Source organism: Copidosoma floridanum, unplaced genomic scaffold (genome assembly GCF_036245765.1).
Source record: "Copidosoma floridanum isolate Cflo_tuat_1 unplaced genomic scaffold, Cflo_Japanese_pri ptg000013l, whole genome shotgun sequence".
NCBI classification, from domain to species: Eukaryota; Metazoa; Arthropoda; class Insecta; order Hymenoptera; family Encyrtidae; genus Copidosoma; species Copidosoma floridanum.
This window is the reverse complement of record NW_028321890.1, coordinates 15,266,988-15,293,763: the sequence shown is the minus strand read 5'-3', so window position 1 is coordinate 15,293,763 and position 26,776 is coordinate 15,266,988. Positions and strand designations below refer to the sequence as shown.

Below are 26,776 nucleotides of genomic sequence, written 5' to 3'. Positions count from 1 at the left end.
AAAATTCCACCGTCGGTTTCACGTGCTTCCACTGAATTGCAAACGCCGTATATTATACCAGCTCGCGAGATTTTTCTTCGATGAAAATGTGCGTTATATTTTATTTTTATAAGGTATAAATCAAAATAATCCTAATCGGAATAAGTAGAGCGGATAAGCATTGAAAGCGTATTTTGATCGCTAAAGCTGGAGTTCTATATGTCTCGATTTGTATCGAGATACAAGGATATATCATTGTACTGTAATAGTAACCAAAATTCTTCAACACTTTATGAGAAATCCAAGTAATACCTATACAGATGAATAAACAAAGAAAAAAAGAAACGAAAAAAGTAAGAATAAAAACATACCTGCAGGCCTCGTTCTCCCCACGGCAAGTGACAGTTTTGCAGGGGTCACGGCACGCGCAGATGGGACATCCGGTGGCGGGATCGAGTTCGTAGCCGTCGTAGCACTCTAGACTGCAGTCATCAACATCGGGGCAATGCTGAGGGGCACCACAGCGCGGCACTAAGCCTTCGGTGACTCGGGTGCCAGGGGCCTCGCGGCCCTCCTCATCTACGCACCAGCACATGCTTGCGTGACACTGGACCGGTTCAAACTGGCCCTCCGAATCGCAACGAGGGAGGTAACTCAGCCGGGCTGGCTCGCCAGACTCACGAGCCGTGTGCTCAGCGACGGCACGTGCGTGCTGACAGGCTGTTGCCATTACTGGAGCCACGCACTGGGTGCCGCAACCTGTGGGGAGTCAAATAATGTAATGGCATGTTGAGGGGCCGTCATAGAACCAATATAGAAAAGCTGTGTGTGATGGAGAGCACGTAGGTACAGTTTACTAACTGCAAATCAAAGTGCCTTACGACTTATAATTACTGATGTCACAGAATTAGAGTTCCAAACAGTTCAATTTAATGTTTATTCATTTGATGTTTGATAAATCAAATAATTTGGTAATTTAATTAACCGAAACTACCCATTTAGTTACTAGATGCGCACTCTACTAAGTAAATAACACCACCTAACAATATTAGGAGATGATGATTATTTATTTTGTAAAAAAGCATATTATTAATTGTGTGTGCGTATGGCACATTTATAAAAGTTTTATGATAAAAATTAATGTTTATTGTTAGTGTATTGAAACTCATGACAATTCGAAATCTTACATTACAATTGAAAGTGCTATTATTTTGTATACGGATGTGTATTGATGGATACATTGAATTAGGTTTTCTCTCATACCCTAGAGTAAAAGACGCATTTTCTCCCTATTTTTTGGGGGAAAAGAGACACATTTTTCTCGCTGAAGGATGCGCTCCAAGCAATTGTGCAAACTGATATAAGTATACAATAAGTACTCTTATATATGGGTTCCATTCCGCAAACGTTGCCAATGTCATAGAATACAGCCATAACCTATGAGGGCTATCCTCCCACCAGAGGCGCTCGCCATCACATGAGGTACATTAACATGGCTTTTCATATACCAGCGATTTGTACCCCATGTGATGGCGAGCGCCTCTGGTGGCAGAATAGCCCTCATTAACTTTTGTATTCACACGAGTGTGTCTTTGCAGATTGAATAATTTGGATTATATATACCACCCGAGGCGAAGCGTACTTCCCCCCCCCCCCACGTAGCGTAATATACGATTTTTTTTAAACCGAAATTCACTTTATATATATTCCGTTTGAGGATTTTTTTAAACTACTTGATAAATTATCATTCAATACGTTTGGATTTTAACATTTCGATATTTAATCCCAACGAATATTAAACTTTTAAATATTAAGTGTTTAAAAAAAATGCGTAAGAATTTTTGAAGTATTTAAATAGAAGTATTAAAGGACTTTAATTCTTTAATTTACAGCAAATTTGTACTCGTGGAGTTTCATAGGTTTGCATCGCTCTTGGGAACTTTCGCTTTGCTCATTTCTGTTCACTTTTCTCGTGCTGAGAAGTTAATTCGTACTCAAATTTTTGGTATTCACAAAAACTTGTTTGATTTTTTAATATAAGCAAAACTGTTGTTAATTATAAAGTTAAAAACGAATGATTTTTAACATTACCATAAAGAATTTTGTCACCAAACTATTTAAAAAAAAAAACATCAAGTAATACGAAAAACGAATATTAATTTTCCGCCCTCGGGTGGTTTTGGGAGGCTGGTACTTCCTCGGGCGAAAAAGCAGTTTTCCGGAACTCGTTCGAAAAGTCTCCTTTACGAACCTCGTTACGTCCCTTGCCTTCGGCTCGGGCCGCAAACCTCTCGGTTCACAAACAGAGACTTTTCAAACTTGTAGAAAAACTACCATTTCTCTCTATCGGGCGCAAAGTGAGGGCCCAAAGTACTTTTCGTGCATGCGTCATGGGCCACAAGTGGAACTTTTCTGCCCTAGGGCGCAAAGTAATCACAATTCTTTGTGCACCATAATTCATACTTTTTCTGTACTAGTGTGCATAAAATGGTCTTTTTTCACATTATTTGAAGTGCCAAAAATCAAATTTCCCACACTGCACATGAAAATAGTGTGCAAAACATATAAGCATCAGTTTTTCAAAATAACATAATAATGTGAAATAGTATAATTTTGAATTATTTGAATTCTTTAATGAGTTTTTAAAATTAAATTATTAAATTTTAATGAAATCATATTTATATACAATTTTTGAAGAATAAAAATGGATTTTTTTTTAAGAACGAACAGTTTATGTTTTGTAGTCGCGGGGAAAAATTCTATAAATTTTCGAAATTAAATTGTAAAATTTGGATGAAATTATATTTATATACAATTTTTAAAGAATGAAAATGGATTTTTTTTTTTAAGAACGAATAATTTATGTTTTGTAGTCGGGGGCGAAATTCTATAAGTTTTCGAAATTAAATTATCAAATTTGAATGAAATAATATTTATATACAATTTTTGAAGGATAAAAATGGATTTTTTTTTTAAGAACGAACAATTTATGTTTTGTAGTCGGAGGGGCTTCGCCCCCCCGTACCCCCCCAACCGGGGGCTTCGCCCCCTGGACCCCGCACAACCTGTCTCACGAAACATACCTTTATTCCCTTTAGTTAAAAGCAATTTAATGCTACCATCTTTGAAGTCAGCACACTTATATTTGAAAAAAAAATGTATGCACATATTTCAACTCAACATCGAATATTAGTAACTCTGTTACCGTCGAGACTGAAGACCATTTAATACTACTAGTGCCAGTATACACATACATACCGCTACATTGGCAGGCAGATCGTGAATTTTATACTATAGACTCTAAAAAAAGGCATGGTTTTTGGCAATGGACATAACGCAAAGCAGCAATATCGGCAGTCTAGGCTGCGTTCAGACACAACGGCAATATCAATCTGCACGCAATCTATTTGAATGCACGGGTGCGAGAGAGAGGGCGAACGATCCGTCATCTCTTCGCCCTCTCTCTCTCGCACTTGCGCATTCAAATGGATTGTAAAAAGTATTGGCGTTGCGTCTGTACGCAGCCTTACAACATATATCTACTGGAGTTAGCATATATATGGCAATGCTTGCATACTAGTTTGAGGTTTATAAACTTTAATTAATTTTTTTATTATACATGTAGAGTTGATAACCTCACTTTGCACCCTTAAGGAGAAAAATAATATACGCTACTCGAGCGCAAGCCTTTGCACCCTTGGGCGAACTTTGCGCCCTTCGACTACTTTGGGCCCTAGGGCGCAAAGTACTTTTCTGCCCTCCGGGCACTTGTCACTTTGCGCTCTAGTGGCGTAATGTACTATTTCAACTCCCTTTTAAGAACATTTTAACAAAACGCTAGATTGACCATTTCAAACGTTACTTAGAAAGTAAAGTCATCTTAAAATAATTTTTGCTCAATTCTATATGGAATTTTTACTCTGTTGCATTAACAATAACAACTCTTAATAATTTCATGCTAGGGGCTCCGCCCCTGCACACTTTGCGTGCCAACCACATCACAGTTAATAACAAATTTGTAGTTTCCTTTTGTTAACATTAAATGCAAAAGTTTAAACTACTAATTATTTAATCTCCTATTCAAATTTTCGCATCCAAGATCGGTCTCAACCAATCAAGAACGAATAAATTGATGACAATCAAAATTCACACGTAGGATTGGTAGGACTGTATCCCATTTGTTTTACTATAACTACGATGAGCTGTATATTAACTTAAAAAAGTAAGTGAAAAGCTGTAGTTAAAAAAACTGTGTTTGAAGGGAGTAGTGAGGGAGCCAAAAAATAATGGTCTTGGTCAGAAAACAATAGGAGGTAGAGTAAGAGTCCTTTAGCGGAATTCAATTATTGTCGGTGAAGTACGTTTTTTCAAGCGTAAGAAAAAAAGTAAGAGACAGAGAGGGAACGGGACGAAAGAGGAATAAAAGGCCTTTTTGTTCTACTTGTGATTGAACAGCATACAGTCTGCAGAGTAAAGAAGTAAGAGGAAAGACAAACCGCGTGCTCTTGCGGTTTTAAGATAAAAAGATGCTCGAGTTCTCATAATGCTATACCAACACGAGTTTTCAGTAAAATACTCGTTTTACACGGCTTTGAGGGTCAGTTCCTCTTTTCATTCGATTTCAACTTACAATCCCCATTACATTTTTGTAATACTTCAGTATACGTTTTAAACTTATTGCAAATTAGAAGTAACAAAATCCATAAAAAAAAGATAATTTAAAAAAGATGTCTTTTTTCTAACCTTGAAACTTTTTTCATTAACACAAGATAATTTGCATACACGTTTTTATTGATGTGCCAAGAAAACGACGTTTTTTTATACGCATGATCGCTAAAAGTGGGGTCACCGAATTTTTCAAAAATATTTATGACGTACAAAAATAGAGACACCAGACACACACATCAAAAAATCAATCTGCACATGACTGAGATTTGTTCTCGAGTCTCACAGCTGGTCCTGTACCTTAGGGTAACTCACAGGTAGGCTCCATAGTCACCCTGAGAGATTTAGGGCAAGGCCAGAATGAAATAGTGGAGTAAGAACTAGAGGAAGTTGGGTAATGGAAGATGGCGTAAGGGATTAGAAGTCGGATTTAAGGAACGATACGCTCCATATGAAGATGGTAGAAGGTAAGTACCTGTAAAAATCATCAAAGTGATGTAGGGTAAGAAAAAGAAAAAAAAATTATATGTACTTACAATATAGGAATCACAATTTCGTTGAAAAAAGGTACCCTATAACGAATCAGACATATCCGAGGATCAATTCGGTTTGATTCCAAACAACCTCGAGCGACCCTAACGTAATTAAAATTTAAATCTGTATTTCTTCTAGATGAAAATATTAAAATAATATTATCAGAGCAAAATATGTAACCACTTTTAAATTGTTTATTTTCAATACAAAACAAATTTTGAACCTAGTGTAATGGTGATCTGGGTTACTTACATAGTGTATGTATGTATGTATGAACATTATCAAGTTTTTCGACTAACTCAAGTAATTATGATCCAAATGAACTCAAATTTTATTCGTAGCATCGACGTTTTTCCCATACATTTTATACGTCCGCGTTTACAAACAGAGTTGTGGATCTCGTTGACATATAACTTTTTTGTATTATGCAACGCAGACACTTTATTAAGAAAAATACGTGCAAAAACAGCAAATAAAACATTTTTTACCTGTTACAGTTTTTAGACAAATTTTTTAATGCGAAATTTATAGATCTTCTAAAAATACACCTTTTTTTGTGTTAACCAATTCGATCTATAATATTGTTTAAGTATTGAAAAACGTTTTAAAATGGCTAAAAAAACGTGTTGTAGCACATTAGTTTGTTGATTTAAATTTGAAGTTAGTTATAGTTGGTGGGGGTCCGAAATATCGACAGTTCACTTCAATTTTGAAGTAAAGTTATGAATGTTTATCCCAGCGACGTTGATTTCGACGACTTTGACAGCACAGTAGAACGACTGCTCATTATTTCGAAAGCCAATCACAGAGCAGTGTAAGTGGAAAGTCAAAATGAACTACCCAAAATTGAAGTTGACTGTCGATATTTCGATCCCCCCTTTTAGTTAGTTATCATTCTGTGGTGGACTTGTACTGTATAATATTTACAGAAGCACTTTGTTTGAGAAAATTGTGAGTCCGTTTGTGCGTGCGTGTATTAACTTTTCTCAACCATACATAAGTATATAATCCGAGTCACCCAGTGGACGAGAATAAACAAACCTAGTGTATTTGCATTGCCAAAGCTCACGTCAAAAACCATCGAAATAAATCACTACTAGACTCTGGCTTGCAAATCTCTGTATATGAAAACTTCTTGGGCAGAGTGACCAGTATTTAAATGAGTATCCTAATATGGTCTCTCGAGGGTTCCCGTGAGTCAAGAACGCATAATATGATTCCAAGACCGACGTGCGCTGTCTATCTGCGGTTGTAGCGCGCAACGGGACAAATAAGCCCTTCCTCACTGTTCTCTGCGCCACACCGCACACCCTATCCTACCTCCTAGCATGATGTACATAATATACACAGCCGAGAGTCCTGCACAAGCATTTCTATATAATAATGGCGTGTCCTCCTTTCACAGCTCCGAAGCCCCGCTTTGTTCCACCAATACACGCTTATTCTGCCGACCCTACACGTGTACTACCACCCGTTCTGTGGTTATTTGACTTCTGCGCGAAATTGCCCGTGTCCGAATTTCAATACTCCCTGCTTTTAGCATCTTTGCTTCACAAAATATTGGTACCCACTTTTTTCCTGCAGCTTTGGTATTTCGCCTTTCAATCGCGAAATCACTTCGTTTGCGATCGGTGGTGAGGCGTACGGTGTTTTTTAATTTTTTAATTTGATGGTTGTACAGTCAAATCGACGGGGTTAAAGAGATTATTATTAATTTTTTCAAAAATAATTAATGGAATTATGTATGGTCAATCCCATCACAATTGTTATTCATTGACTCCAATGTGATGATTGAGGCCCGTTGAGGATATTGAAAATTATTCTCAAATGGGGAGATGAAAAGAAACTCACCAGTAGAGCAGCACTTGTCACCAACGGGACACTCTTGATCATTACTGCAGAGCAGCTCACAACTAGAGGAGCTTGGGACGAGATAGGGACACTGGCCGGGTTTGGTGGCCAAGCAAGCGGGCACCGAGGGACAACTTTGACCGGGTCCGCAGTTCACGTCGACGAGGGTGCAGGCCTCGTTGGAGCCGCACTCGACCTCTAGGCAAGGGTCATGACAGTGGCACGTCCTACAACCGGCTGCGTCTGCAATGTGTATTTATATCAAGATTAATGATCCAGGAGATTAGGAGGGGGATCTTTTTTATCGGCTATACATTTTTTTTACTCATTTTGGTGGTGATGGATGTTTTTGTGGGTGGATGATCATGGGGAAATTCAGGCGATGTAAGGGAACTAAAATGGGATGACGAGTTTTTGTGGCCGTTCGAGTTATTGTTATAGGAATGAGAGAGGACAGGTCGAGCGTGAATGAGAATTTAAGGATTTTTTTCTTCCTCCTTTTCTGGCGTAGACTTTTTCAAATACCGACTTGCGTGCATGTACGAAAATTGTTGTAAAAAAAAGTTTTTTTACATCCTTAGTGTTTACGTGATATGGACTTTATTCTTTTTACAATACAGTAATTAGAAGACCCACGAATTTGGTCAGCAAACTGTAAAACTAATTAGACGGACTAATTTAACTAATTGTATGAGTGAAATATTTCGTTTTTGTTTTAATGTAATAAATCAGTGATGTAATTAATTTGATATAATAATCCTATTTGCAGTAATAGAATTCACACCCTTTTTCATTAAGTTAATATTCACTTCGAAATTTCATTATTTTTCCACTTATTATTCGCATTACGTCACTTTCTTTTAAATTCATTAAAAGTAATACAATTTTTATGTCCTTAATTAAAAAAAAAATACATCTATACATATAATCATGATTTTGGCGACTCAATAAACTCTAGATCTTTCGTACTATTTCTAGGGTGTATACAATCAAATTAGAATGTGCTTTGAAATATTTTGGTAAGTTTATCGAAAACGAGTTATCTTAAGAATGTTGAATAATTTTCTCCAAATGCAGAGAAAGCGGTAAAGCCTCAAACTATAACTAATTATTGCGTCAGGAAACCGGAATTTTTCCAATATTTTTTATCACAAATTTCGTTATGAATGAAAAATAAGGCTTAACTCATTACTCCCCCTAAGGGCTTGTATTAAGAGCTCCATCAAAAAAAAAAATGTGATAAAAATATTTTAAAAAACCAGTTTCCTGATACCCCGAATTGTTAATGTTGGAAATTTTACTACTGTCATTGCATTTTGGGGAAATCACTGAACCTCCTTAATTAAATACACGTGTAGATGAAAATATTGTCGATGTATAAAGAGTAAAGATCATAAAACAAAGTATTTTCCAAGCGTGATAATCAAGCTCTTATTCAAATCGAAATCACGTGATTATAACGTCAAAATTGAGGTCAGTTCCAATATTCTTTGGTTCACATTGATGTAAGTATAATCTATACACGTAAAATATTTGGAAAGCCTGATTGGCTAGAACCTTTCCTCCTTGGATCTTTTTTATTAGTTCAATTTCGTCAGACACCATCCCCATATAAACTAAACAGACCCTAGAAAATTCAGAAGTTCTGACACCATAGGGTAGTAGGCCACCTCATAGGGATTTGTATAATGTGACTTGAAATTTCAATGGTTAATACAATTTTATTTCATTATACATTCCACCAAACTTGCAATTATTTTATCAAATGAAAAAAACAATTAAACTTACTGAAGTCGAGTTAATTGAATTTAATTAAATCACCACGTAATTAAACAGTCGTCTTTAAATGTCTTTCAATCAATGAATGGCTCCAAGCAGACGGAATCAATTAAATTTTACGGGAAGGCGATAATTAAAAATGTTGTTATCGAGTTTCCTCCCTATAGGCTTCAACGCGCAAAGAGCCACTTTCTGGCTGGAAAAAGCAAGCCACATCTATTAAAAAAAAAAAAAAATGTCCTAGCTCGAAAATCAGGTCAACTCCTCTCTCTCTTTTTCGTCAAACCAATTTTTAATAAAAAAAGCACGTCTAACTACCAAAAAAAAAAAAAAAAGCCAAGTACCAACTCACCGAGTTCAAAGCCATAGTTGCAGGTGAGGTTGCACTGGAAAGCGCCGCATAAATTGAGCAGGTCGCGCACCTCGGCGCAGTCGGTATGTCCATCGTCCGGGTCGACGTTGCTCTTCAAACAAACCCCGTAATCGTCAACGCAGGAGCAATTGCGGCCAAACTGGCACTGGAGCGCGTGATAAGAGCCATCCTCGGCGCACTGGGGCGCCGGTATGGCCAAGCTCATGCCTTCCCGCGTACCCTCCATCCGCTCGCTGAAGTCACGCAGGTACTCGCACACTGCGCACACAAATCCATATGTAGATGCACACGTACATATGATGTGTATTTATGTTGTTTGGTGGCGTCAAACAAACTCTTTGTTTGTTCACTCTATATTTGTGTTTCAACAAAGTAAGGGGGTTGTGTGGAAGGAGGGTTCTCCTAACTACTAATTAGCCGGCTTGGTGGGGCTCAGAGGGTTTTGTTTGAGCTAAGTTTATTGTGGCGGTGAATGAAATATGTGTGTATGCGCGCGGCTGCTAGAAAGGGGAGGAGGAAGGTAGCTTCGTTAATGAGCTACGAATTTTCGGTCGAGGAAGGACTGAGGTGGAGAGATCTTTAATTAAGACCGTGGACGCGAGAGCGCCCTATAATTGCGGATATTGTGCGGGATTTTGTGACTGTACGGGTCGTTTGGAGGGCCCCCGAAAAATCCGGTGTACTTAATGTATTACGACCGTTGGTGGGCTGTTGATGCTTTTAATGGGGATTGCTTGCAGATTCTTCTCGAGGATTCGTAAAACGAATAGTATGGTAGATTTGCATGATGTAAATTCACGGTGTTTTTCAAGATTGAGCCCAAATATCGTGGTTGCCATTTTATGACCATGATTTTAAAATTTACCTTCGTATTAATCCTGGTAGAAACTTACTGCAATTGCTGGCCAGCATTTCACGATATTATGAACAATCGACGAGTTTATCGACTACAATCATGGCCCACTTTACTACTCTAGTTATTTTAGACTCGTTTCACGTACTTTAATTATTTTGTTATTCGATTTGATTTACATTTACGAGCATTTTTCTATTTCGTTGCTCAATTTTAATATACAACCGAACAAAATAGCTTTCCTGAATTTTCTATCATGTCAAAAGTAAGAAAAATTAATATTCTTGCTATCTATTATTCGGACCTTTCTTCAAACTGATAACTGTATCAACAATATTTTAATTTTGGAAACCATATACCAAGTACTTCAAAATCTAAGCTTCGTAAAGTTATATACTAACTCTTAAAATGATAATTGAATTCAAGAGTACAAACAAGTCAAAAAGTAGGTATTTAACTCCAGATAATTGTAACAACGCAAACTAGTTTTTTGTTTCAGTCATTACTTCGATTTAACAAAATTGATATGTTAAATGATTTTTTCTAAAAAACCATTTGATATATTCAAATCAAAAACTTCAATTATTTAGTTGCAGAACATAAATCTTACGTTTTCAAATTTTAATTATTCCAAGTATTGGCTTTTTACACTACATTTTTTAAAACTCATTTTCAAATTCACCCGCTCTTCATGAGTCTCGTCCAATCACAGAACGAATAAAAAGGCTTTAGTCACGTGACAATCAATCTTTTATGATAATAGGATTACTTCCCGATATAAAATCGACAATAAGCTTGGCAAGAGACTGTGCCGTCTACTCACTTAGTATTTCTATCTGTCTCACTCCCTCCCCCAACCCAACGCTCTATTGCTGCAACAGTTTAGTAATAACTAACAAGCAGAGTACACATTTTTAACAATTTCGTAAATTGAATGTCTAATTACTTGTGAGAATCACTGTTTCTGATTTTAATTTCTGATAAATACATTTAAGGTTGCATGAAAATCTAGTCTATTAAAACTTTAAATAAGTACCCATATCAATAAATATAAAAAAAACTACATATATTAATAAAAATTCAACGTTAGCTTTGTACGCCAATATACAGCATCATTTTTAATATGACAATTACAATCTTTACATTCCTTATAAGAAGAAATCTTTTTAGAGCAGATGATTTTTCGAAGTAATTAAAATTTTTTTTTATGTAACAAAAAACGAGGGTGTCCCTAATAAAATTCATAGTGCTTGTATGAAAAAATACACGTGCGTAAGTTTGTTAAAATAGTGCAAAATCGATATTGATTAGAAACAAATATCATGATTTACTTATTACATCAATTGTATTTATCTGTGATGAGATGCATGGTAGTAAGAGGAAAAATTTCTTTTAATACTTAATTATTTTTTATTTAACATATTCGTTCAAACTACTGGCATTAAATGATTTACAAAAAATTTTTGCAATAATGCAGAATTAAAACTCTGCACGCCACATAAGTAATAGATCAAGGCAATATATTTAAAACTCTTTACACAATTTTTTATTCCTGGTATTTGAATCTCCCAGGCTTGCGCATAGAATTTAAAATGAGATTAACCTTTGGCTTGGACTTTCAACACTTGATTCCTTTTTTTTCTCTGGGTAACCTTAGACTTTCACGCTTACATAATTACGAAGTAAAATTATTTAAAGTACCTAATTTTAGTTTTTGTAGAATGCGGCTCTTTCCTATCTTAAAAAATGATTGGTCACGTGATGAAGCCTGTTTATTCGTTGTGTGATTGGCTGAGACGGATCAAGCGCGGGTAGATTTGAAAATAAGATTTTGAAAAATCAGTGAAAAGTCATTTGTATACAGAAAATAAATGAGTTATTAAATTTCGGGGGTTAGCGCGAGGAGCGCGGAGGGGGCGCAGCCCTCTAGTTGTTAAAACAAGCTACGACTTCTGGTACGGAATTCAAAATACCTCATAAGACCCATGCAAAAATTTCGAATTTCAAATGAGTTTTTTTTTTTTTTTTTTTCTTTTCAATTTTGGTGGACAACATGCCCTAAAATTTTAACTGTAAATTCACATAATTTTATTTTATCATGGATTTCAACCTGGGTTTAACGGTTTAACTTGCAAAAAGGTGATGAGCTCATTTAAGGAGGTTCCAGCGCCCTAATGTCACCATATTAGACATATGTCATTAAATAGTTTAGATAACCCTGAATCTTAGGGTATCCTTTTTTATATCCTTAACCGGACAAAATCTTGAGAAATTTGTGCTTGAAACTCGCTCTTTCAACTAGAGCGCTTATGACGGGTAGACTAAGACTAGTGATTTGCAACTCCAATCGAAAGTGTCGGGTATTATCAGCATGTACTTATTGTAGGTTATTCGAGGTGATACTCGTAGGACAGGTCTTAGTAAGTATGCGTTATTGCTGCATGATGCTTTTTCAAATTATAAAATGGCACTAAATTGGCGCTCTTTTTTTTAAACAAGTAAAATAGGACATAGTAAAAAGTTTTTTAGTAAAATTACCACTCTTCTATAGTAACTGTACCTCGTCTGACGGAGTAAATTTACAAGCGGCTAGTATTAATGCTAATTTTTAAGTAAGTTCACTACGATGATAGTAATTTTGCTACGTCTAGAGTTGGAAATAATCCGACCAATGAGTAGTGTAGTTATTTTACGACGCCGTGTAATATAATACACAACTATTGCATTGGGTAAGATACTATTTTGTAGTTATATATATTACTTGTAGAATTGTAAAAACACTATCAGCGTAGTAAAGTGAAATTCGTTGATTTCTATTGAAATTTCATTTTCGCATAATCTGCAGGCGCTGAAATAATCGAAAAAATGTCGTAGTGCTGTTTGTGTGTTGAAGCTCTGGTTTTCGTGTCAGTTCCAAATTGATCAACTAAATTGTCGTTCCTAATGTTTAATTAAGTTATAGTTTCATGCAGCAAATAAATACGGTAAGATTGCAATGTTATTACTAGTGCACCACATGCATAATTCTGTTCCACATAACCTCGTCGTCAGCATGGCCAAAGACGAAATGAGACAACATAAAAGAAATTGAAATCGTGTTATTGGAAAGCCGTATATACGAATGTATTTTAATTGCTCGTGGCTGAGATAACTCAAATGGTTACGTGGAGTGTACGTATACTAGTATTACTGCCTTATTACGTACTACTACTATTATGACCTTACAGCTTCTCATTGTATGCATCCTGAGGGGAACGTACATGCATTACAATTTTCTATGGCACAGTATACTCATCAAAAAGTACCTTTGATGTAGATGTTTATTGTTTTCAGATAATCTTATTGTGGAAGACAAAGTTCATAATTTACTGGATGCTTTGTCTATGCTACTTGCAGCTTATTTTGTCTTCAATCGTGTGTATCCAGAAAAAGCAGCACATTTTTTACTTTTTGTACAGTATTATTTTTTACTGATAGTGCCTGATGGTGCTAATAGGAGAATGAAGAAAACGGTCCATAACAAAGTATTATCATTCGAAAAAAAAATTTAAAAAATTAAGGCTAACCACCAAAAAAAAGTAATCCATAAATTATAGTCGTTAAGTTAGTATTATGAACACAATTGTAGTTTTATGAAAAATTTCACAGCATGGAGTTCTCTAATTAATAAGTAGGTAGTAATACAAACAATCACACGAGTTTAATTATTAAGGAGTGGGTGTCGATTTATCTTTAGCCCGAGAAAAAATGTCATCAAAATTTTCATGTATAAATCACCATTACAAGGCAATTACTCGTGATTGTCAAGGTCTCTATTTGTAATGTGTAGTGATTATTAAAAATGTATTTATATTTATTTATGCAATTATTTTTGACTACTTTTTTCATGATAATGATTTGATCAAAACGTTTTGAAGCGTTAAAAAAACTTAAATGTAGTCGTAACGATTAAAATATTAATGAACGACTGTTTTTGTATAGAATTGTACTTTGTCTAAGATAGATTGTCTATGAATCGTTGATTAATGTATTTAAATGATTTAAATCATTGTATTTTTCGTTTTTTATTTATTATATCGATACTAGTTTTTTTTATAATCTGAATCAAAACGCAGGAATCGCAAAAAAAATTGTGAGATCAATAGCACAAATTTTTGTTAATGATTGAATTATAAAATAAAAAATTAATATAAACACTATGCAAGGATTTTCAGCACTAAATAAAAGTTTATACGTTGTAAAAGACATTATTTCATTTTTAAATGAGCCCCCTGTTTAAATTACTATAGCACTAAAAATGTAACTCGTTTCAACCATTCCTAGTGTGCTCATAGTTTTTACTACGAACGTAGTGTATTCACTGAAAAAATGAACATGTACGCCACCTGGCTGGAAAGTTACAAAACTGAAAACTGATGGTATTTTTCCTACCGCTTTCGTAAATATACTAAAGACAGGTTTTCCTTTTAATTATTACTATTCACGTAGTAATTTTTCTACTGTGGCCGTATTATAGCTATATCCATAGTTAGTATACAAAACTGATAGTAATTTCTCTAATGCTGTCGTAAATATACTATAGACAAGTTTTCTTCTTAATTATTACTATTCATGTAGTAATTTTTCTATTGTAAAAGTAATGTAGCTATTTTCATAGTTAATATACTACGTCTAGCATTGGTCGGATTTTTTCCAATGCGTAGCGTAGTAATTTTTTTACAAAATTTTTTACTGTGCAGGTTTTAATTTTAACTTTGGCCGCTTCATTTATTTTTGTACAGGCTATTCGGCGCTCTAGTAGTCGCGTCTCACCTCGAATAACTTCATTTTTAAATGCCGTCGTGAAAAATATAGATAACCGAAAAAAATTTAAGATATTCTATTTATGATTGATCGGCAGTGATGCCAACTATCAAGATTTTGTAAAGCAAATTAGGGCTCCAATGAGTAGGAAAAAAATAGAAACAAAAAGACCTACTAGTGGGCGATTTGGCGGGTTCGGCTGGTATCGGACAGCACACGGACCGCTCGGCTTCGGGCACGGACGTGCAACGGTGCTGTTGTGGACATTCTGTCCCATTGGCCGACCCATCGCTGAAGTTGCACGTGACGGCGTTGCCACTCTCGTCGCTCAACGGCGAGCCAGAGGCGCAAGGGTTTTTAAAGGTACGCCGAAGTCGGCACTCAGGCTTCGTCGGGCAGAGGAAGTCCGGGCAACCATCCTCCCGTCTCAGCACGCACTCCTCGCCAACTGGGCACGGGTACCTGTAACAGCACGAAACATAAGAAACGCTTCGATGGGTAATTTCTCTCTCGTGGAGAGAAGGATTACGCTCTACCTCGCCGGAACTTTCTACCGGTGGGAGGAGCGATGAACATTTATTTTCATCCAGTCCTCGTGGAGTATATCAAAGTGTAATACCAGTTTGCAACGTTGCAAAAGGGTAGTAGGGTTGGATCTGGTGGTTTTATATTTTTTCATCTTAACACGGTGAATCTTTTGACTCGAGGTTATCCGTACTTTTATTGCATATACAAAGTGGTTAAGAGCTTCGTGAAATTGCATTGGATTATTTTTAATGGATTTTCTGGGTCGGAGATTAAAGCGCGAAGGCGCCCATGGACGTTGTTTTCAAAAGTAATTATAACTTGGTAATTTTTCGGGCAAAGTGTATTATTGTTGTTGTTAAACAAGAGCAAAGTTTGCGTGGCAGTTTACTTGATTCAGCGTTAAGAAAACGCGGGGCTATAAATTTGTATAAGTCAGATGGGGATAAACAACTGAGGGTCTAACTTTTATCGATTCGGCAAAGTGTTTGTCACGCTGATGTGGTGGATGAAATAAATACACCAGAGCTAAGAGGACGAGCTAAAAGGTGTATGCAGGAGACATTCGCAAAGTTTCCTAGAAAATCAAACGACAGCAGGAAAAAAAAAAAAAACCGAGAAGAAAAAATTAAACGAGTTGTACCACACAGCGGTGACAGTAGCAGCCCTCCGGCTCAGCCTACGTAAAGAGGGAGGGAAAAAGTTTGGCCAAAGTTGGAGATGACAATGTACAGTGGCAAAAGAGCAAGTATTACGTCTGACCTGGTTTTAACTTCTTCTACTAGCATACGAATGGATATATAGGTATACACAACACTTTTTATCTCTCACAGTTTCATTCCGACAACTTCAGTTCATTGTGTATTTCATTTTTATTTTCATTTTACTTTATTTTTTGTTTTTTATTGTATTCGTCATTATTTTTACATTTATTTTAAGAACTATTAGAATTAACTTTTCCTTTTTAAACTAAGCGATCTTAGGCGCTGTGCGAGTTTTGCGCTATCTCTACTGGAGTTGGGGCTGTATCGTGGCTAATTATTCAGGGATCGCTTTTCTCAAACTTTTAATAAACTCTTCCGCGTCAATAAATACTGATATTCCGGTGTTAATTACTTCCCGCATTCAAATACTTGTTGAAGTTTCGATGCTTGACAGGAAAACTTTAATGCGGCTTTTTACTACCGCACCTTTAAGCTGGACGCCATAATCTTATACATCTGAAGTACCTCAGCCATAGAGTACCAGCCTAGAAATGTCTGAAAAATTTAACTATGATTTTCTACCAATCTTAGCGCTATATAAATGTTTCGATAAGACCTGTAGATGAGGTACGATCATAAGAGCAGGTGTCATATGTAAACATGAGTTTTTATTGGAAAGACAATTTTATATGCTAATCTCATTCTCAGATATTATAAATCGATATATTAATAATATCTTACAGGGTATTGAAGATTTGTTTGGAGAAGATTCCAAAGGACTGATTCGTGTAACCAAATCACAACATAAGATAAGCAGGGTAAATACTTTTATAAAATAACTATTTGACTGAATACTAAATTGATAAGGAAGTAGTATTAACACTCAAGTCTTCAATGGTCTGTAATTTTTTGTTCTAAAGTATTTTTTAACGTTACAAAAATTATTTATAATTAAATTATTACATCATTCGAGTGTTACTTAAGTATGTGCTTATGACGAAAAAAAAATTTATGTTTTTTCAAGCCAAATTTTTTGTAGTTACATTCGTATTTTCCGCCAACAGCGCCAACGCAACATGGCATCAAAAGTAACTAAGTCCCACGAGTGTCATTAACAATTGATAATTCAATTCAAAGGTGAGTTCATTGCCTAATTTCTTACCATACTTTTCCTCGTACGTTTATTTATACCCTCCTTGATTTTCATTAAGATCTGTTCTGTAACTTTCGAGATATTTATATAAATGTTTATAACCTCCACTTTTTCCGTAAGAGTGCATGTTACATTTTTCTCTTCAACTAACTAACCCAGGGCAACAAAAATGTAACCGTGTATTCTATATTTCTAAAGCATCCATTGTACGAAGTTTGAGCGAAATCTATTCAGTAACTTCGTGGCTGAGGTACCTCCTTAATTATATTTTTTTACGTTTACATAAAACTTCAAAATATTAGAAGAACGCATTAAATTTTTACGTCCGAGATAACAATATTACCGATTATGATTTTATTTTCTAGATGTTTATTAGATCCTTCAAAATAAAAGTGACTCCATTTTAAACATATCATACAACTGTTATGTTGAAGTAACAAAATCACACGCCAACTCACAAATACAGTATACTAACGTAAATAATAATAGTGGACTTTAAGTTTTACAGTAATGTCTATGATTTTTTGACGTTATGCTGTTCACTATGTAAGTTTTTTTGAAGGGGATAAGAAAATCGATCGAAGCGCCCATGATGGTGAAAATATTGTTTACTCTCGGGACACTAAAGCCTAAATTCTGTGAACGATTAACTTTTTTCTCCGTAATACGTAACTCCGTTACATGCGTAAAAATTGTAGATTAAGAATAACTGCATTTGATAACAAATCTTTGCAATAATAGTAATGTTATGAGTAATTATGGCATAGTAAAACGACTAAAACAATACGTTGCATTCTCTTTGTAAAGCGCAGTGAATTTCAGTTTAAAGTCACGCAGGCACATTCGTATGGTTACATGAATTATTATGTATTAAATTATAATTACTCAATATAGTTCGTGTCAAATATGACCGTATAAACTCCTTTTTTACTTACCTACAACTTTTTCCCGATGCTGTTAGTCAAAAGTATGCATTGACTTTAGGATTTTAGCGAAATGAGTTGTATGGTTTTTGCCTACTTTATGTACAGAGCTATATGATTCTCATTTGGAACCACCAGGGGACGCTAGCAGCAATTCACATAGCGCATTAGCTGAGGACTATCACACTGATACTGCTTTCTCGGATGCGTTGTTGTGACATACTTTTATTTCAATTTATTCGGCAGATACTCTATAGCTTGTACTAAATAATAAACGATCTCAAAGACGTTATATGTAATGTAGTCAGGGCGTGCAATGATAGTGGCTGAATCACACTAATAGAGAGACAGCAACAGTCTTTAAAGAGAATCTGATTCTTTTTAATGAGATATAGAGGAGGAAGGTATATAAGGTGAACATTAGTGGGTGAATCTAACTCATGACCTTAGAGGAGACAATGTCGTTCCTCTCCGTGTCACATTAAAATGAGTCAAGTCCTGCTGTTTCTCCCAGTGCGTGATTCAGTGGCTCGCATTACATGCCCAAACTATACTACGTAACGTACACATAAGAACTCAGTAAAAAGTTGAAAGCAAACAAACTTACCCTTCGCAGGGATCGTCGCACTCGCAGGTTGGGCAGCCTGAGTCGTCGCTCTTGAAACCGTATTGGCAGACCTGGGCGCACTGCTGCAAAGCACAGCTAGCCGACGGCAGAGCTCGTCCTTTGCCGGCAGCGCCCGTTACCGATGGGTCCTCGCTGACGACGCACTCGACCTTGTCCGCTGGACCCATCGAGCCACTGACCTTCTTGCCCGTTGGGTCTACGCACCAGCAGACCAGACCGTTTCGCGAGCACTGTCTAGCCTCGTATTCACCATCTGGAAATTGACGAGTGTGGAGCTGCGATTAGTGAAAAATCGTAATGTATCTTAAGTTCATGTGAATGCCACCTTGGAATTTGAAAAAATGACGTAGGGCTCCATTAGGGGCATTCAATAAATCAACGAGAGTCTCTACCTTACCGACTGATCAACCTGAATATATTTCGGTTAATTGATAATTTTACAGACAATTTCACGCAAAATGATACGAAGAAACACAATGCTGGTACTTTGAGGATTCATTTAAGCATACATTTATCGTAATCTAATGAGGGTTAAAGCTAAAAAGTTGCAAATTTATGGAAACGAGTCAACCGGTAAGGTAGAAGCTCCAAATAATTTACTCAATGCCTAAGTTACTACTGTTATACTGGAAATGGACTTATAATTTTACTCGAGCTAAAAGTGTAAGTGAGTGTGAATATATGTTGAATAGTGTGAGGGTTTTTCTATGAATGTTCGTAATCAAGTTTCCGGGGTTACTCAAGGAGTGCTTATTAAATTGAGTTTAAACTGTAATAAAACTTTTTTAAATGTTTAACTTTGAACAGACGCACTTTTTTGTATTATTTGTTTCACTCTGGAATATACTGCAAATTCTGAAGAAATGGAAATATGTACAAAAATAGCGAAGTAGTGGTTTTTCGTTTCATAAGCGTCATCCAAGGATACCTAAAGGCCCGAGGGACACTTGGATATTTCAGTTGGATTGCACTCGGGTGGCGAATCTTGCTTCTCTTGCCGGGAGTGCAGCAAACGTTCAAAGTACATGTCAAAAAACGCCCGAGGTAAGAACAAGTACTTTTCTTTCCCTGCAAGTTCCACCGAGAAATGGACATTTTAAGATAATACACTACATGCAAAAATTGTAGATGTACAAAAAGTATAGTCTTATCTTACAGACCGTTACATACATTGTAGTTACACTGTTTGCTGTTGTAATTGATACAGCTTATATCCTTTAAACAAAAAAAATTTTTTTTTTATAGCCACTTGCTTGTACTTCATTTTTTCTTTCTTTTCGTCAGTAATAGCAATACTTAGCAAAGCTAGGAGGAATGGGCTCTTGGTAATTGAAAGTACTCGCTTTTTAATGTTTGCTGAGCCTTTTCTTCTTTTGTGTACGCATACGGACATAAGAGGAAGGAGCAGGAAATGAGCACGGGTAATTTTTACCAAGAACAGTGCACTTTAATAAATTAGTTAAGTTGACTAATGCAAGATTTTTTTTACTACTACTAAAATTACGAACGTAATGCATAATAATGTGTAATGTTATATAACAATACAATTGTCTTCTCGCTGAAAAACCTGAAGGCACCTGCTGGAAAATAACTAATTTTTGTTCTCGATGTGAAAATGATTAGGAAAACAAAAAAGTGTGGTTTGAAATTTATGACTTCAAAAGTTTTGTTGAGTATATAATTTTAAGATACATTTGTTTCGGCTTAACTATCCCATCTTTCAGTGTTTGTAATTCAAACAAATTTTTTTTTCTCATACCATTAATCTTCGCCAAGAATAAATTTCATTAAAAAACTTTCATATATAGAAATGATGTTAAAAATCCTTTGGGCTTATTTTTGGCTACCCAAAAAGTATGACAAAAGTTGAAAATGATGCGTTTACCATTATTTTTCTATTTTAAATACAACAACAATTGTACATAAAACTGTTACGTTTAAAAGAAACCTATACCTTGGTAGCTTTTTTTCCTGAAAAAAACCACCCTTTACTCTCAAAGTTTTTTTTTCCCAAACGTACAGCAGCCTTTTATACACGATGTAGTTATCTTTTATGCCGTTTTATCGTAGAAGTCTATGATTTACACGCGTTTGACTGAGTGAAACCAACTGTCCGTGCCTCAGACATGCAAGCATGTATAAAGTACACGCAGAGGAAGCTGCCGGGGAAGAGAAGCAATTTCAACGCTACTACCCCCCGGCGACATCGTTCCGTTTGAAAATTCGTACTGCAGAGCTGGCAGTGAAAAACGTGTATGAAATTAAAATTCGTTCCGATTTTTCACCGTCTCACATTACGTTCAGCCGTATCGAATCGAACCGTGCCCAGTCGAGCGTCATAATTGAGTTGGTTAAACATCATAAGTATTGGGCGTACATGCAAAATTGTTTCCACTCCTTGTCAATGTAATTTCCCGTGTTACCCTCAACGTGGCGTTGATCAAATTTGCTACGTAATGAAAAAAATTTCGAAGCACACATATGTATCAAAAGTCAATGCATGAGATCGGTATGGGGTTCTCGGTTCGGGTACGAGATATTAATTTTAAAATTGCATCGAAACTTTACCTGACAGGAAAAGGGAAGGAAAGGGAGGGGCCAACGCCGAATGCGCGCATTAACCGACAGACTGATTTCGCCGAGAGCCAACTTGAGCACGAGAGAAAAACAAAGAACTCGTGGATATTGGGAAGAATAAGGAGGAGGTGGATGGGGCTATCAAATCAGATGAAACTCCCTTGTAAACTTTAATAATTTATAACTTCGTACAGCTATGTATGTATACAGGAGTATGGGTTGCCCGCAACGACCACCACCGCCTTATCCTCCTGGTAGTAAATTCTAATATTTTGCAAACTCTTGCATCGTGCGTTGATCTTAATGTATTGTTTTTGACGTCTAAAAAAAGATTAAATTATTTGGACAGAGGCGAGACAACGAGATTTTCTGACGACCGTTGTTTTCGACCATCACATTTGTTCCGTTGAGTGTGCATTTTGAGAAATGTTATTGTGTACATGTGTACGCCATGAAGACTTGTAAATAATGTATCTCTTAAAACGGAACTGCAGAAAAACATGGTAAAATTTGAAGATTGATTAATTAAAAAAATTTAGTGGTAAAAAAAATTCGGAACTGAAAAAAAAACCAGTGATGGACACCGATTTTTGTCAGTTATGCAACAATAACGGTGATACAAATAAAAATTAGAACAATCATAGTACAAGGAGTAATTCATATTTATTGCAAAAGCACACAGTAAAAGGAGTCAAATCTCGTTAACATAATGTATGTAAATATCAGGGTGTCTTTTATTTTCCAAATTGTATTTTTTAGATATACATCATACACTGAAGTCTCTTCATCAAAAGCATTAATGAGGGCTCCAATCATAAGACTCGAATAAAAATGATTTATAACGATTTTAACAACGAATGTCTTAACCGTATGTAAAAATATCTAAGTGGATTATTAAAACTATTAAAACAATTATTTAAACATTACGGTTTTACATCCCCTTGGTAAGAGTCAGAGATTTTTGTACCTGATGAGGGCCGGGACATTGTCCAAACGGCCGAAACGTCGTTTTGTTTTTTAATAAATACAAAATTTGACAGTACCACCATTGGACGTTATTTTAATTAAAACAATTTTTTTTTAATTCTTCCCTAAGACTTTCGTAAAAGTTCCTGCGTTATTTGAGTAAGAACAGAAAATGAATCTGGTGTCACGAGTTAATTTAATTGTTCTTTAGATCTTATGATTGGGATTTCTACGATAAAAAGATTTCGTTGCATGTATGATTAAAAAATGAAATTTGAAAAATAATAAACACCCAACTAAACGTAATATACACCTACACATGAACATACCCAACGCTGCAAACATAACTTTGAAAGCCAACTGGTGGTAGGAGGTGAGCGACACGAGACGAGAAAAGGGCGCAGGTACACCTAAAATGAAAGCTTTTTTCGGCACGTACCCGTTTTTACTATGTATATACGTTGCGCACGTGACGAAATAAATCGCTAGCTTATATCAAACTTATTGGACGGAAGTGAGGGGGGAGAGGGGGCCGGTGGCGTCGACAACGTCTATATGCCTTGCGACGTAGTGCACACTTGGTACGTGTATATCGAAGGGAGGTTTCTCGCCGATATACTTACGTGTGTGTACGTGTGTGCACAGCGAAAGAAAAAAACGGGGGAGAAAAGGGACTCGAGCCTAAGGTAAAAAAAGGAGGTTGAAAGAACGCCGAACGTGCCTGCAGCCGGGAGCTCTTTTGAATTCGATCGAACTCCCCCGTGCACTGCAGAGAGACGCACGTGTGTGCTTTTTTTTGAACACCCACATCATTGAGCGACTTTCATTCTTTTTTTTTTTTTTTTTTTTTTTTTTTTTTCGGAGAACTATCGTTTTTGGCCCCTGGTAGCAACACCGGAATCGCCACGGCATATAGTGTGTATTTATGTACTGGACGTTTTACGGGGTCTCGAGATTCCGTGGCGACAGTTTTTTTTGCCCTATAGGTGCCCAATGCATTTTTCTCGATTTTTCCCTCGCAGAAACGCATATATATATATATATATGGTCCTTGGTTTTTCACGAGAGCACCCAGGCCACTCGAGCTTGTCTTCCGTTTTGCTCGATCGTAGGAATTTTCCAAGGAAACGAGTAACGTGGTGGAATCGTTTGGTTCGGTCTGAAATCGACGCGTTGCTCGTATCACTTCTGAATCGAAAATTATAGAAAAAAAAGATTTTACTGTTTAACCTCGCTATAACGACTGCGGTACATTGAGAAAAAAATAATAATAAAAATTGTATAGAAATTCCAGCAAATATTACCATTCCGCACAGTAAATCGGATGCAAGCTGGCAAAAAAAGGGGATGAGTTATCATTTTTAACAGTAAAAAATTATTGTCTTAGCAGGTAAAATTATGGCTCGAAAAGTAAAAATTATGGTTAGAACAGTAAAAATTTCTATTCTGGAAAGTAAAATTTAGTAACCGATCCTTTTAAAGTTTGTTGTGTTCCAACCATAATTTTTACCATTCAAACTAAAATTTTTACTATTAAAAGAATAATCTTTTCTGTTAAAACAATTAAATTTTTTCCTTTTTTCATTAGTGAATTCTGACTGCAAAATCGTCACTTTTGACCAGAACTTCCGTACTTATATACCCGCAGATGTCAATATGCTGGCCTAACTCTTATAAGTACCAACTTCACTTTTAATATGCAATTTAACCAATCGATGTACATGTGCCTTTTTTTTAAAGCAAATTATACGACCCGATTTTGGAGAACACGGACAACCTCATCGCACGCATGAATCATTCACGCGCTGTAAGGGGGGTGACACATGACATAGCCATTTCAATCCGACGCATAGCGCACGTAAATATACACTTGACCCATCGATCTCGAGCTTTCGGGCTCTTGCCTGTTGCAATTATGAGCGCATTATTGATTACCGCGCTGCATAATGTAGGCGTGTCACGTCGAGCTTATTTTCGGAAAAGCCACCTACACCACCATTGCTAATGTATACATGTATATACCCTAACGCGAGTTCAACGATCGGATCTGATCGATTCGCGGAACCTGCGAATGTAAATATAAACATACGCGTGCGGAGTACCAGCCCGAGCTCGTTGTTCAATATTCAAACAAATACACGAGGCAAAAAATAGAGAATCCGGGCTCCCACGTTGGTAAAATCCAATTTTACCCACTACAGGCGCCATTAGCAGCTCTAAACTCGCGTTTGGCTCGACGCGGATTTGGGTATATATGTATGAGGAAATCCACAAAAAATGTCCCGTTTTCGTCCCACATTTTGATAAAAAAAATTTTTTGAGGCACACCTTCGAGATAGGGCTTATTTTACTCGCAATTAATATGAGAAAAAATTTTTGAACACGAGTTTCAATGGAGATGACACACTTTTAAAATTCTGTCTATTAGATGACATGTACTGATATAATAATAGCATGTAAATCACTTTAAAATTGTGTCACCCTCACTGAAATCCGTGTTTAAAATTTTTTCCTCATAGTATATGACACTACGAGTAAGGTGAATGTCCTAATTATCGCTCACTGAGGCAGACGAAATGTCCCAAGTATCGGTCGCTTTATTTTTCTTTTTACATAGGCCATATATATATTTTCAATGAATAACAACGTGGATTGGTATAGAAAAAAAAAAAAAAATCATTTTTTGGTGACCCAATAACATTTTACTCATGTTTGAAAAAATTTATATGAAGGTATAAAGAAAAATGATCGATAATTGGAACATTCACCTTAAAATGAGCCCTATCTCGGTGGTGTGCTTCAAAAAAAATTTTTTTTCATTAAAATGCGGAACGAAAACAAGACGATTTTCGTAGATTTTCTCATATTCCATCAGCGATCTCTCCACCCTGCTAAAATTCAACCGCCACCTCTTCTCGTGTCTCACATCTCCTCTTTCGAGGCGCATGACATTAAATTAGCGTAAAGCAGCGCAACCTTCAAAACTTTATCCAAAGACGACGACGTGGCAAAATAGATTCAGGGCAAATATATACCCCCATAGAGCAGGGTCTCCCTCTCACTTCGAAATTGACGCGCACATGGCGAACAATGGGTATTAATCGGGCTCTCTCTTCCTCGTCTCTTTCGGGTGTGAGTGTTGCGGATACACTATTACGTATTCCTCTTTGTATACACGATACACCTACCGCACACGTGTAACAATACAATGGTGCATCAGCCGAGGTGTGTGCGTCGTAACTTTGTTTTACGACGGAATTGTATAGGCACCCGTAATATCCAGAATGCTGTGCACCGGTTGAAGTGGGGGGGGGAAACTTTTGGGCAAAAGTAAGCCGGGACTCTCGTGTTACGAGTACTTTTACGTGTTGGACTTGAAAGAAACCTCGAAACTGCTGCGACAAAGGTGCTGGAGAGGCTGCAGCCGAGGGGGGGTTTTGTGGATATATATGTGGGTGATGGGTTTCGAAAATGGGTTGCCCGCTTTTATGTGGCCGGGGAGCTTGTAAGTGCCTATATACGTGTACGTCGACGTACAATGTGCCCAGTGCAGAGTGATTTGATGGGAATTTTTTATCGTCTCCTACGATTTTATGGTTGGGTTCAAGTACTTTCAATATGCATTTGCTCTCCTGATGATGAAGTGGGTGTTTGGTTTGAAATGGGGTTCCTTTTTTTTTTCACGAGGAGAAACGTATAGTTGAACTATTCGATGATGTAATGTATGTTGGCCGAACGTAAGAGAGAAAAAGATTTCTCGTGGTCCAGAAATAAATTAAAGCTTTTCATAAAACTCATTCGAAATTTCACCCAGAGTCATTTCCGTGACTATTTCATTCTCTTTTCACTAGCGCTTTCAGTAAAAACTGGCGAATATGCGAAAAATGTAAGGACTGCATGCTCCTAAGGCCAGCAGAAATAGCTTTCGTTGATTCTTCGAATAACTTGCGGTATAACTTGAAGAGATTTTGGATAACATCAAAGCACTCCGCAAGTAAATAATGAAGGAACACATTTTTTTGTAGAACTCTCCATGTATAACTTAATACATATATAATACATTTTGTGTTTACGTAAGAAATCAGTGTCACTCTGTTGAGAAAAATCTTCCTGGACGCGGCAAGCATTAATTTTTCTCATCAAAAACACCCTCTCATCCCGTATAAGGTAAATGTACCCAATGGGAATGATGCCCACACCCATTATTTATTACCTCATTTTCAACTAATGAGTTCGTTCAACGTATCGCCATTAGGTAGATTAACAATAAATCACTTTATTTTTTTTTCGATCAATAACTCTCGTACACATCGTGCACCCCCCCCCCGGTATTAATATTAAATAATTGTCAATTACTTGCTACTGTAAATATTTGCGACCATCGAGTGCTATTTGGCTTTTGGTCGATAATTTTATTGGAAATCACCCCTAATAAGCTCCATGCGCCTAAAAACGGCTCAAAG

At 36.5% G+C, this 26,776-nt stretch overlaps 1 protein-coding gene across 1 annotated transcript in view; it reads right to left on the bottom strand.

The window, feature by feature from the left end:
• LOC106637949 (uncharacterized) overlaps window positions 1-26,776 on the bottom strand; it is a 132,951-nt gene that overhangs the window by 10,936 nt on the left and 95,239 nt on the right. The window contains exons 5-9 of the mRNA XM_089591046.1: window positions 18,750-19,023; window positions 15,013-15,299; window positions 9,161-9,439; window positions 7,030-7,272; window positions 351-738 (exon numbers count right to left, since the gene is read on the bottom strand). Coding sequence (XP_089447172.1) covers window positions 351-738; window positions 7,030-7,272; window positions 9,161-9,439; window positions 15,013-15,299; window positions 18,750-19,023 — 1,471 coding nt within the window. The remainder of the gene's footprint in view (window positions 1-350; window positions 739-7,029; window positions 7,273-9,160; window positions 9,440-15,012; window positions 15,300-18,749; window positions 19,024-26,776) is intronic.